Source organism: Diorhabda sublineata, chromosome 7 (genome assembly GCF_026230105.1).
Source record: "Diorhabda sublineata isolate icDioSubl1.1 chromosome 7, icDioSubl1.1, whole genome shotgun sequence".
Classification (NCBI taxonomy): domain Eukaryota; kingdom Metazoa; phylum Arthropoda; class Insecta; order Coleoptera; family Chrysomelidae; genus Diorhabda; species Diorhabda sublineata.
In genome coordinates, this window is record NC_079480.1 from 8,752,321 (window position 1) to 8,766,668 (window position 14,348).

General features: G+C 31.3%; 1 protein-coding gene across 4 annotated transcripts in view; it reads left to right on the top strand.

Annotated features, from left to right (window-relative positions):
• The first annotated feature begins 2,526 nt into the window (after positions 1-2,526).
• LOC130446752 (uncharacterized) overlaps positions 2,527-14,348 on the top strand; it is a 62,660-nt gene continuing 50,838 nt past the window's right edge. For 3 of the 4 annotated variants that reach the window (XM_056783174.1, XM_056783173.1, XM_056783175.1), the window contains exons 1-6: positions 2,533-2,708; positions 2,765-2,894; positions 4,988-5,188; positions 6,406-6,550; positions 6,627-6,799; positions 12,518-12,664. In XM_056783174.1, coding sequence (XP_056639152.1) covers positions 2,656-2,708; positions 2,765-2,894; positions 4,988-5,188; positions 6,406-6,550; positions 6,627-6,799; positions 12,518-12,664 — 849 coding nt within the window. In that variant the 5' untranslated portion in view covers positions 2,533-2,655. Of the gene's footprint in view, positions 2,709-2,764; positions 2,895-4,987; positions 5,189-6,405; positions 6,551-6,626; positions 6,800-12,517; positions 12,665-14,348 lie in introns of all 4 variants that reach the window. The other variant, XM_056783172.1, reaches the window with a different exon arrangement.

A 14,348-nucleotide genomic window follows, 5' to 3' on the forward strand; every position in this document is an offset into this window, starting at 1 on the left:
TTGATTGAATGTGTACGAAAACACACTGTGCTATATGACACCAGTTCAAAAGAGTGTTTTGCTATTGAATATCACTCGCTATCAATTCGTGTAATTCCCAAAATTGTTCATGACTGACTCTGAAATAGTTCTTGAACTCAACATCGTCTAGGTCATTTATTAATTTGTGAAATTCACCGAATTGGTCTCGTGTCTGCATGTAATTGCTTATCCAATTTTTTTCTTTTCTTCTTCATAACCACTGCAGTGATATCATCAAAACCATCAGATTCATCTGATTCCGAACTTAGATCTAATAACAGCACGTTTGCTACAGAACTCATTCTTCCACACAAAACCTCAGCTGACAACTAACCGAAATTCGGTCGCAGTGGCCGCACCCAACGTAGTTCCGTTTAGTTCGCGTTATCTTCGTTTCACATAAGATAGAGATATCCTCTACCGTTCATAGCATACAGAAAACGGAATTATTTCAATTTGAAATTAATGATACGAAAAAACAATTATTCATTTATAACATTTTTCTGAAAAAACCAACAAAATAATTAGTATATTAAGGAATCGTTGGTAATAATAGTAACATTTATTGTACAATTTGTATTATTACAGATGTTTAGTCCCTTCGGCATTTCAATCTTTAGAAATGAAGATGTTGAAGCAGACGGTTAGTAGATGTTTTGATTGTCCTGTTGGAATGTCGTAGATCTTATATTCTGCAAGTAAGAAGGGTTCACAATTTTTTTCGATATTTCTATTTTTCTTTATATGGATTCTTCTATATATTCTTGGACTACGTTGAAAGAACGCTGTCCTCAGTGCCTTTACAGAGTAATCAAATCAGCACCGCTTTCCACCAACTTGATTGCTGAAGAACGAATTCGGGATTTTTCAGTATCAGCAACAAGCTACACAATGCTAATGGTATGGCATCCAAAATGTAGGACGAAACAACTCTCAGTGTGGTATGCAACAAATAATATTCTGCTGTACATATTTATAGGCCGTAGATCTGCATATTTACGGTAAAGTACACAGGGCTCGGATGTACATACCTCATTGGTAATGGTAGAACTTCTTGATGTATGATTTTTTCCATCTCGCAAAAACACATCAATAAAACGCTCATTATCTACCACATCGTCTAAACTCAAATATATTAAATCATTTCTAGACATACATCAAAGATCCCAAACACTAAAATCACTTTTACTAGTAGATATTTTGTATCTGTAGCTTCGCATTAAAGTGTGGTCACTTGTTCTGCCGTTAGTACCATGGGCTTTTATGGTATATGACTTACATCCTGGCCCAATAGTTTGTTGATATTTTGTGTTGCTGGAAATTTTTTTCGAAGCTAAACAACTCTTTAGCTCTGAAAACCAACTCCATAAAGTAAAAGATCTCATATTCTTGACTTTTTAGACAAAATAAACCAGAAGAATATCATCACTTACAGTTTTAACTTTTTTCCAATCACGCTATTCCATAAAAAGTTAATACTTTGTATCTCGAGCTAGATTTTTGCTCCTAACAAATCAACACTGGTTTGTACCAGTAACTCTAATACGTTTTTAGGAATATCAGGATTTTCTTCCGAGTACATTTCCCTAAACGAACATGAATTAAACTGACAGAAAATAAAGCAATGACGATATTATTATCCGAATTGTTGCTATGGAAATGTTAATCATGTTTGATTCTATTACGACGTATCATGATTACTTTGAAAATAAAATGTTCTAAAGGGAATAATCCTTATTTCCGAACTCAAAATAAAATATAGGTGCCTACTATCATAAAACTATCAAACCGATGGCTAGAAAAAACTCGACAATAATAATTCTCCCAATCCCTAGATGTTAGGGCACCTACAATTATCCCTACTGTGTATTTATTAAAATTAAAGATGAACTATAAACTTTATCCATAATTTTATGAATATATATAATTTGTTATAAGTAAATTATGATTTATTTTATTTCCTGCTAATTTTTCTTTATCTATTCAAATGAGATACGTTGCACATAAAAAAGTCGTGTTCTTAATTTTCATGGAATTAGAAGCTCCAGGAAGTTAAAATGTTATATACTTTTTAAATATATTTATATTTTTCTAATAATAATTGTGTAGAACACTGTAATCCAATCATTAACCCACTTTTTAGAGATACAAAAAGATAATTATGGATTTTTTCTTAGATAGTAGAGGGCCAAAAATTTTTATTTCTTAAGCTGCATCCGCACTCACGCACGACAAGACTCCACATTCGCGCGCTGCTCAGTAACTCAGTAGCAATTGCCACGGACGGTCTCATAAATTTCCAAATCACAAAGTAGAAAAGCACTTGCTGTAGTGTTTTCACTGTCCGTACTTACTACAAATGAACTTTGATTGAGAAAATTAGAAGAAGTGCATACACGTAAAAAGCGCGAACTATTCTGTGATCCCGGCGCGAACCTGCGAATGTAGACTGTGGAGTGTGGATCGACCATTAGATTATATTTCATACTATTGGCTATACTGATTAATAGTGACAGCATTTGTACAAGGTTAGGTTATAATCTGTTACAGTGAATGTTTATACATATTGTTTATTCCGGTATTAAATTTCTTAACATTAAACAAATCAAAAAGATATTATATTTTTAGCATATAATGGGTAAAAAGAAAAAGGGAAAAAATAATAAGATAGATATTTCCGTAGTAGAGTAAGTTGATTTAACGTAATTATAATGTTGCAACTCAAATATTTTTTGTATTTAAGGAAAGCACCTGTGGGATTCGATGCATTTATTCCAGAGGTTACGATCATTTTAACAGAGAGTTCTATGAATCTTACCAAGTTACAGAAAATAGTAGATCAATATCGACCTTTCTATTATCATAAATTTTCAGTAAGTTTAAAATGTATATCTGTTACGATTTTAGGATTGGATATTGTAATTTCTAGTATTGTGCATACGTTCATATTAGATATTAACGTTATAATTTATAATATATGTCTATTATGTATGGTGGAATTTAACATAATTATCCAAAATAAGAGAACAAACCTCCCTTATGGATTTTATCAAAGGAGACGGCAAAACACAAACTATATTGTTGACTAGTGAGCTGTAATAAACAATGAACACATAATTTTTGTACTGGATATTTTTTCACTAAAAAGTTTTTAAACCATATTAACTTAAGTTCTCACCACAAGCTCTTTTATTCATTTAAAATGGATACTTAATAGTCATCATTTGGCTTTTTAAAGAATAAAACCCTGGCTTTATCCATATCAAAGGATTATGTTGGTTATCCAAATGAATAATGTTGACTTTGTCCAGAAGTTCATAATAACAACCTTATAAGATATTGTGATACCTAATCAACTGTTGAAAATAGTGTAAATTGATTCTCTTCAAACTAAAATTTTAGCCACTAACTAACTAATATATCATTCATTTTACAATCATCATTCTGTTTAGCAACTTTATCTTCTGGTATTTCTCTCCTTGTTCTGAGTTTTTTCCTGCACTCCTTCAGAAGCATAGACATTAACTTAACTCCCAAGTACTTCATAATTTTGTACAACAGTTGAAGTTAAGTGAAGTGCTGTTTTCTCTGTCATGTTCTTTATTTCGACAATAATCTCTGCTATACTGGCTATTCATCTATAAGACAAGTTATCTTGAAGCTGAGTTAGCACTTCTTCAGTAATTTTTGAATGTTCTCTTGTGATACTAAAATTTGGATTTCTTGATACTTCACTTAGATTCTCTAGCTGGTTTTGAATACATTTACTGTAATCTACTAGGTCCAGTTTAAATGGAAAAAGCTCACATTTCTGAAATCCTTTTTTATGTTTTCAGGCAAAGACGTATTAGTTTGGTTAGAAACTTCTTTCATGAGTGGGCAGAAGGTAGTTTTGCTTAAAACGAAATTTACGTTTTCAGATTTGACTGCCATATTCTTATTGTGTTTTTCCACACTACCTTTAACACTTATAATAATTTACTTATAAATATCACTTCAATAATTTCTACAGTTATACTTTTATTAATTCGTTCTTTTGACTACAACTATTTATTCAAAACTAACTGCGCTATATTATGTACTTATATACCTGTCCCAAAAGAATTCTCTAGATTTGGAAGAAAAAAGAAACAAAACAAATAAATTTCTTCAGTTTTTTATTTCTTAGACTTTCTGATATATTAATGCATCTAAATGCTTTTGATTTTAGGTCTTTTCTATTTTGAAATTAGTTTTTTTCAATAATTTATTAAAAGAAACAAAAATTGATATTTCGACTTATTTCAGTCTTTCTCTCTCTATCTCTCTTTTAAAAAATAATATATATATGTATATATATATTGTAACCTAATCTAAAAAAATCTTGGAAGAGTTTTCGTTAACAGCAACCCCTTCTTAAATATTACAATCAATAAAAAATAATTACAATTATTTGATTCTTTAAACGCAAAAAAGTACCTGAATGATTTCTCTGCCATATGCGCCTTCGCCATATTTTAAAATTCCATTGTAGCTGAACAGGGCCAGCTACAGACACATTTCGCGAACTTGTTAGTAACATTATAATGCAACTCGTGTTTTGCCAGCGTTTTACAAGTTGTCTAAAGTATCTGGTAATAATGCAAGAAAGTTATCAGGATCACGTTTTGCCTGTTTTTTGTAAAATTTTTCTATCATATGTCTGAATTTGCATGGTGCCTACAGAGATTCAAAAATTTTAGCAATTCTTGAGCTGGATTTTCTAATTATCGGTCATTGGTATTTTTCCATTGTACATTTATAGTACTTTTCGTCTTTCTTACATTTTAATAAATAACAAGATTTGTCCAGATAAAAAAACTGAATCCTCATCGGCGTCCAACTAAATTCATTCATATAAGTATATAATATCGATGAATAAAAGAGTGTTATATAAATGATAATTTTCATTTTGTTTTGTAAGCTATAAATATTTTTTTTCTTATAGATATTGAATGCTGAGACTTATTCTAAAAGCTACATTTTAAACGCAATCTCTGAATTTGTTAAACCTTCCACGGTTCGACCAATCTATTATAATAAAAACGGTTCAACAGTATATTTTCTTGCGAATAACTGTTTGAAGGTCATAATGAAAATAATTAGTAATAAGTTTAAAGTACCACATTCCACAGATACAGCTAAAGAAGTAAGTGAAAATAATTGATCTTTTAATACTATATATCAGTATACGAGGATATATTGAAAAATTCTTAGCCTTCTATAGAACCAAACAAAATTTCAATCTCAAAATATTTTATTACTCAACATATTCTCCTCTTAATTAGATACATTTATTACAGCGAACCAGCAACGTCTCTTTCAAAGAAAATGTTTCTGTTTGCTCTGCAAACCAGACCTCCACAGTTTTTATTACCTCTTCGTTGGAAAAAAATTTACGACCTTTTAAACTTGTTTTCAGTTGAGGAAAGATGTGATAGTCGCACGGAGCCAAATCTGGTGAATAGGGGGGGGGGGGGTGTTCTAGTAATTCAAACCCTAAATCACGAATTTTTTGCATGGCAACATGAGATTTGTGTGCAGGGGCGTTGTCCTGCAAGAACAAAACACCTTTGGATTGCTTTCCTCGTCTTTTCTCTTTTATTTTTCCCTATAAAGTGGTCAGTAATGTCGAATAGTAATCTCCAGTTTTGTTCTACCCTTATCCAAAAAATCAATCATGATTACTCCATGGCAATCCCAAAAAACTGAAGCAAGAACTTTTCCATCTATTGTTGCTGTTTCTGGATCGCAGAAATGTACCCAAGTCTCATCCATAGTAAAAATTCGGCTTAAGAAGTCTACATCATTTTCATATCGAACACAGATCGAACGCAATGCTTCTACCCTTGCACGCTTTTGGTCAAATGCACGACTTATGCAGTAGAGAAACCCTTTACCTGCCTCAGAAGACTAAAAACATGGCTAAGAAGCACTATGGCAGAATATCATCTTAATGGTCTAGCCATGATGAGTACACAATAAAAACCTAAATAATTTTAATGATAAAGTGGTTGAAAGTTTAAAAAAAAATCCTGGCGTTCATATTTTATTGTTTAATAATTAGTTTATTTAAAAGTATCCATCATTGATTAGCCGGAAGATACATTATAGGCATTGCTTGGCTGTTAATATTTTCTCCGAGATATTTAAAACACCTATGAAAGTTATATAATCAAATCTTCCACTCTCTTACAATCTTCTGATTTCGACATTTTTATGAATACAGTTTTAGATTTTTTATAAATAGGTCAAGCTCTCTACAATTTTCTTTTCTACTTCTTTGAGAAGTGATTAATTTAATGGGTACTGTACTATTATAATATTATACTTCAATTCATAGAAACTGATCTAATTTTTTTCTAGTTTGAATTGGCTATCTACGAGAACTGTATGGCACCTGAAGATGTACCACATATAGATACAGATAAAAATATTAATCAAGTTTTGATAAGACTGTATGATCGCAATTTGTGTTGTCTTAATTTATCCAATTTTGTCAATAATGACGGTAATTTAATATTATATATAACTTTAATTAGTTCCTCTTATTAATAACAATGGTATTCCATTATTGTTTGTTTAAGATTTAATTGAATATTGTCCTTTAACTGATAAACAAATATTCAAGCAAGTAATGAAGCAAGCTGCAGTATTAAAACCAAATGAGGTTAATTTAAGTCAAAATTCTATCAAAGATACATTTAGTATACACTATTTAGAAGACACTTTAATGGTATTAGATATAAGTTCTAATAATGTAAGTATTATGATATCATCATAAAAAAAAATTATTGTTATGTACTAAGTGTCCCAATAAGTATGGCTCTCGTATTTTATTAAAAAAAAAAAGTTTCGACAATACTCCGAGACTTGGAGGTCCACCCCTAAGCATAGTTTGACGCCAAAAATAATGAAACCTTACTAAGTTAAATAAAATTAATATTTTGTTCTATAGATTGAATGAAAAATTCTGAGAACTGATTAAAAATTTTATTTTTAGTCACTATTTAAGAACGATGGATCTAATGTCAGATCGGAGTCTGATATGACCCCAAATGTCAGAGATCAATTGATTTTTTCCCTGATGTTTAAGGTTCAATCTATTGATGTGACCGAGAGGATCTGTAAAGAATGCAAAGACTGAAATATCTTTCAAATCTTCACACTGATCCAGTCCTTTTACTTCCATAAAAGAGATTATTTCATTTTTAGTTCAAAAACCTTTTCTCCACTAAGCCACATTAATTTGTGTAGTAAAGTACATCAGAATATTCAGTCCACAATGACTCAAGAAACCCTTGAAATTGTCTATGATTGAGTGCTCCTCAGCGAATGCTATTTAGAAGCTGAATAGGAACATAGAGCACATGTTTCATGTCTAGAGCATATTTAAACTGAGCTTCTCGATACACAATGAAGAAACACAACTTCGTTTCCAGGAAATGATTTTTTAAATTTTCCGACAATGCAGGAAGTCATTGCAAAAGATATAAAAAAATAACGAATGATTTGACCAGGAATGTACAATAAAAAAGAAGCTAGGTTGAATTGGCTTCGAATTATGATTATAGTATATATAGAAAAATAAGAGCACAAAGATAATAAAAATAAAAGAAAATAAAACGGCTAAATGATGGTATGGACAACTGGGAAAATGATAATAAAAACAATGTCAAATTCCAACATATGTAGTAATTATAGAGGTATTAGTTTGCTTAATACCGTATAGAAAATACTAACAACATTAATAAATGAAAGACTGGAAAAGGTAGTGGAACCTGAAATAGAAGAATATCAAAAAGGTTTTAGGCAAGGAAAATCAGCAGTAGATGCGATACATACTATAAAACAAGTTATGAGCACAACATTAATATGCAAATGCTTTTTATCGACTTCAATCAAGCATTCGACAGTAAGAAAAGGTGGACAATTATAAAGGACATGAAAAAACTACAAGTACCCCAAAAGTTGATTGAAAATGACTATGTTAAATTGTAGGGCAAGGGTAATAACAAAAAACGGACCATCTGAGGAATTTGAAATAAATGCTGGGGTAAGACAGGGTGTCCGTACTTAGTGATTCGCCCTCGTAGTTTATACAAATGCATCCCACTTTTGGTTGCCTAATAGTAGGCGACATATGATTTCAATGATACTTAAGAATCTCTGTAGACCCTCGTGAGATGGCAGGAGGGAAGAATGCGTCGTGAACGAACACGCATGTGAAGAGACATTGACTTTTTCTTTACACAGGGTGATGTACTCTCAGCAGTATTGTTTAACATTGTTGAAAGCATAAATTGGGAATGATATATCGATGGATGTATTAATAATAAATCAATACAAAGAATATCATATACTGATGATTTAACACTATTAGCATGGGACTGGACCAGTCTTGAAAGCACATTAGAGAAAATTGTAAGAGAGGCGGGAAAGAGACAATTGAAAATAAATCAGAAAAAGGCAAAATATATGGAAATTGGAAGAAAGAAGGGAGTTCACAAACAAGGTAAAGATGAATGACCTCATCTTTGAAGTAGTCGACTCCTTTAAGTACTTAGGGAAAATGATATGCAACAAAAATGAGACAAGAGAAAGAATTCATGCGGGATATAGGGCATATAATAACTACAAAATTAGAATGTAGAGCAAAAGAATAAACCAAGCAACCAAATTAAGAGTCTATGAGACTGAGATAAAACCAGTAGTTACATATGCCGCTGAAACAATGAGACTAACAAATATGGAGGAAGAACAACTAAGGATATATGAGAGGAGAATAATTAGGGAAATTCATGGAGAAAAGTTTGCCTGGTAGACCAAAAAATAGATGGGAAGATCTAGGATATCCAGGGAGTACTTGGCTGGAACAATCAGATGCAGGACTGAAAGAAATGAAGAACAATATTCTATGTTCCAAAAATATGTGATATGCTGCAATTAAATAGGGATAAAATGTGGGCTCTCTCGCATTTAGCCTTCGGGGTAACTGATTTATAGGTGATTGCTAGTTATTTTTATCTTTTGTTATGCCAACTTTCTTACACTTCAACATTTGATGTTTCCTAACTGAAGTGAATGATTTAAGTGTAAATAGTTGCTTGGTTCTTTAAAAATTAACTTCAGTTATAAAACTTTTTTGCTCTTCATCTACTATAAATCATTCTTATCAGGACACCTGGTACAAAATGAGATAAATATTTCATGAGTTTACATCTACTTAAAAAAATAATGCATTCAAATAACTTACACTGGAGTCTCCTACAATATACACTCGTGAGCAAAAAAATCGACTCAGGCGACATCCCTGCAGTCACAAGTAACTGGCAAAAAAACTGAATCTCAAATTGTATTTTTCTTGGAAAAACCTTGGAAGTAAATTACATTCAAAATCATATAAAATATTGTAATGCTTTTTGCTCTCACCAACAATATGTTATGATCGGTAAGCACTCTTTTCATGCTTGTTTAAAATAGTAGTAATTAGGGGTAATTCACCCTTATAAAAGTTTATCTATCTGACCCACCACTATCAGTTGTCCGTCAGTCGATACACATCTCCTTAACAACAAACAAGAATTCTACCTGAAAATGGATACAAGTGTTTATCGTAGTTTCCAAGAGACTGGTAACTTTCATCGAAGACGTGGTACCGAAATAAAAAGGTGCTTAACCGAGAAAGAATACCAATTCATTGTTAGAACATCGCTGAGAAATCTGACCCTAACTTGTGTTCAAGTTCAACAAGAGCGCGAGGAGTAGTTGTGAGTGGCTGGATAATCAAAAAGCAGCTAACCTTGAGCCAAATAGGCTAGCTACTGTCCCCGAATTAACCCCAGCCCGTCTACAATTTGCCAGACAACACGAACAATGGAGCTCCGTTCTTTTCTTAGACGAAAGCTGAGTGTGCCTGCATGGTAGTGATAAAAGAGGACGAGTCTACAGAAAGATTTGCGTAGTAACAAATAAAACAAAACGTGGCTTTTGAAGGAGGTTCCTGGATGGTTTAGGTGGGCATTTCAATGGGTTTTATTGAGACTAGTGATTTAGCGGGTGGATTAACGGCGAACCCATACATAGAAGAAATTTTAGTGGATCGATAGAAGAAATTTTAGGGGATCGCGTCGTTCCTTACGCCCATCATATTGCAGGACAATGCCCGTCGACATACTACAGGTTCTGTACAGCAGTATTTACGAGATCATTTATGAGATGAACTTGAGAGAAAATTACGGGCTAGAAATCTTGAACCAGCTACAAAATCGGACCTCAAAACGGCCCTCATTGAAAAATGAAAGCATCGAACAATATCAAATAAAGATACCATGAAAAAGCGTTATTAGGACCCTTTGTCATTGTTTAAGATTCCTTTTCGTTTGATATTTTTTGTTTGCCCAAAAATTAACTCAATAACAACAAAGGCCACATTATAAAGCTTAGACTAATGGCTTTGATATGCTAAAATCAGAAAAAGTATTATAGATTTTTTTTGACCGAGAATGTGCGACTTGAGTCGAGATTTTTACTCACAAGTGTATTTTTTGTCACAAATGAAGTATCACGTTTAGAACAAGGTGTATATCTTCAGTAATCGTAATTTTAACAGATTATAGATCAATATTCTCTCCAACCGATTCGAATTCCGCTAATACCTATACTGCCTTCCTTATTGAAAATGCCCGAACTAACAAAAAGTTGAAACTGAGATAATTGAGATTTTTTGAAATTTATTGTGTCGTTCTTGATTAAAAAATTTTCTCTATTAAAATTTCGCTATTAGACTTGATTAAAGAGTACTTATTATTGTCGGTTACGAAAAATGCGTATCTTCACCAAGCTGAGGTAGATTTTGAGAAAAGTACAGTAAGGACATTTTAACTTTTGATATGAGTAAAATAATACATTTTAGGTTTAGTTTAGGTTAGAAATATACAAAAATTTCTTTAAAGAGTTAAAACAAAATAAAACTTCACTTTATTATTTCACATCTACTTCAGAAGCAGGAATGCTTTCCTATTAGCTGAAATAATTGGAGTTTTAGAATTAGTTGTTTTCATTTCTTTGGGAACTCCTCTACATTTAACCCTAGAAACAAATTTCTCCATTCCTCTTTTAACGCATGCGCCTATTAGTGCAGGGAATAGTGGCGCATTCGTTTGCAAAATTGTTTTAAGTCGTAATTTTTTTTAAAATGACCGGGAGGTGTTCCTGATTATAAAAGTGTTAGATGACACTTGATATCTTTTGATGTTATTTTTTAAACAACGAAAAACTGAATAAGCCATAAAAAATGCATTTTTTGCAATGAATTATTTTTACACCTATTATAGTATCTCCAATCCATTAATTGTTATGAATTCTTTAAAATTCAAAATCGCCGAAAATCCTAATTTTCCTGAATTTAATATATATACATATATATATATATATATATATATATATATATATATATATATATGCATATTTAATTTTTTATCAAATATTTCAACTATCTTAAACAAATTAAACTAAATAGATTTGAAGAATTTTGTTTTTTTATATGTTTTATTTATGTTTAACAATATGCTCCCTACGCGCAGACACTTTCGAGAGAGAAGTATTTCTATCTCACTCCCATCTCAATGTATAAGATGAGTGAGTGAAAGGCCGACGACGCGCTTAAAAAATTGTTTGCTATTTTTCAGCAGTAATACGTTAAAAAAAATTCCTACTGCTTCAAATATTAATCTATCAAATTTTCCAACTTATTGTTATGTGTAATGAGATTTTTATTTATTATTAAAATATTTTATATAACTTTTTTTGGTGATTGAAGTTAACAGAAACATTTATTTTCAACATTTCTTTTTATTTATGAAAAAATCATTTTCAGATACCGTCTAAGATATGACCTTTTTTGAACACCTGTAAGATAAAAAAGGACAAATACACTTGTGGTGATCCATGAAAAATTTCTACCTGATTCAATGAACATTGTTGGTCATAAAATTTTTTTATTTCCAAAATACCTATCTACTTTCATTATTTTACACAAAAAATTTTTTTTTTCCTTTTTTTACCTTTGAGAGCTCATATTTTTTGAACATAGGACTTTTTATACGTTAGGACGTTCTAACTTGATGAAATTGATGCATATCGTATCTGACTACCAATATCTGCGATTATGTCAAAAATGTAGTTAGAACGTTTTAACTGAGGAGAGCAGTATGGCTGTTGTCTCCAGTGCGAATATTTGTTATTGTATTTCAAATTGTCGCTACTAAATTTTTTTTCTGTAGGGTTAATATTTCCAATTGCATCTTCAATTATCAGAACTTTTGTCTTGAAATACAACAGCTAATAACAAATCTAATTTTCCCATAAAAGCATGCAATAAAATATAAAAAGATGTATAAGAATAACAGTTACCGTTTATAGCTATTATTTAATGTATTTTATGTTTCAATAAATTTCAATTAGCCAACTGTTTCAGCTAGAGAGCATGTCATCTTTGAATGCATTACAAGGATTCACTAAGTTGAAAGTGTTGAACTTAACAGACAATCCGCTTTGTCAGAATTATGATTCATTTAATTATGTTATGGATGTGAAAAAATACTGTCCTAGCTTACAGATATTGGTAAGGATTTTTAAAAGATGTATATTCGGTTTTCGAGTTCTTTGACTTATTATATATTTTTATTGAGTTCTTTTTTGATGATGTAATGATGAAAAAAATATTATACCTAATAAATCTTGTAATATTTTACAAAATTTTGAAAACAAAATCCCAAAATAATAAAAAAATTATTATTATTATCGAACGTAATTCTAAAGAAACAACAGAATAAGCATATCAACATTTTTAAAATTTACAAAACAAACAAGAGTGTTTTAATGCAATCCAGAGAAAATTATCAAAAAAGGGAAACTACTTAATGATAAAGAACCTACTAACAATTAAAAACAGATCCAAAAAATGTCTTTTTCTTTTGTTTCTTCTATAAAAGGTCTAACGCCTGTTCCTTTTTCAATATCATTCCGCATCCTGGCTCTAAATTATCACTTCACCTCCTTCATGATCGATCTCTACACCGTGTTTCAATGTGTATATCCCTTGTTATTTTCAGTAGTCCATTCTTTTTTACGCTGTGATACCCATTCGTTGAAGTTATCTATGTCACATAATCGTCTGATGATGTTCTAAAGATATCCCGCTCTAGCTACTTGTCCTGTTACCTCGTTTTCTACGTTTCCAAAATTGGTTATGTCAATTCCAATGTACTTTTTTCTCGTTTTTTATTCTTCACGATTTGTGGACTCTTTGTTTCAGTCGAGGTAGTCATATTATACTGTTTTCTTGTGAGATTGAAGCTACTTAATAATCTTTGAAGTTCCATCTTCATTTTAGGCACATATCATGGCGTAATCGGCATAGCTCAGAATTTTGAAAACGCGCGTCAGACAGTGTAATTGTGAGTGTTAGTATAAACAGTGTATTCAGTAGGTATGTTTCTATTGTACAATAAATGAATAACTTCTTCCACTTTAATACAGTGAAATGTTGTAACTAGCAAATTTACCCCCCTGTAGATGGGTAATAATAGGGTACTTGAATTTTTGAGAAAGCATTAATTTTTTTGATTTATTTAAATACCGCTTGATATGATGCAAGAAATTGCTTGCATTATTTGCAAGATCAAAATATTACGTAGACGAATATTGCTTGTTATTTGACATCATGCAAGTCTCTTACCACTGCATCATGGTTGCCACTAATAAAAATTCCAAAAGTAAAAGTAAACAATTTCCTAACCTCTAACTTTATTCAATATTTTGTGGGCAGTTTAAAATTGAAAATAACAAAGCTAATTAAAGTAAACAAGAAAAAAGTGGCCAGTGCATCAATGCTGTCTCTGTCTTGCTTTTGGAGTGTGATGGACAGATTAGCTAGAGAATTAGACGGAAAAACATGGAAAAATTAGTTAAGAATGGATGAAGAAACATTTGAAAAACTCTTAACGAAAATAAAACGTAATATTAGCAGACTAGAAACTGATTTCATAAAAACATCATGCGTCCTGCATTGCATTGCTCGTTGTCTTGCATTTATAAGTTCTTGATATGAAATAATGATAGAAAGTAAATTATTTAATTAAAAGTGAAAAATTAATATTTATATTTAATTGAAAATCGCAAAAATTTCAAATTTTCAACTACATAAGAAAAAGATTATCATGGGTTTTAAGTTGTGACGCCATAGGTTCAATAAAAACTTTGAGCATTTGTCTGCTTGATGAGGTTATCGTTGTCATCGGCAACGT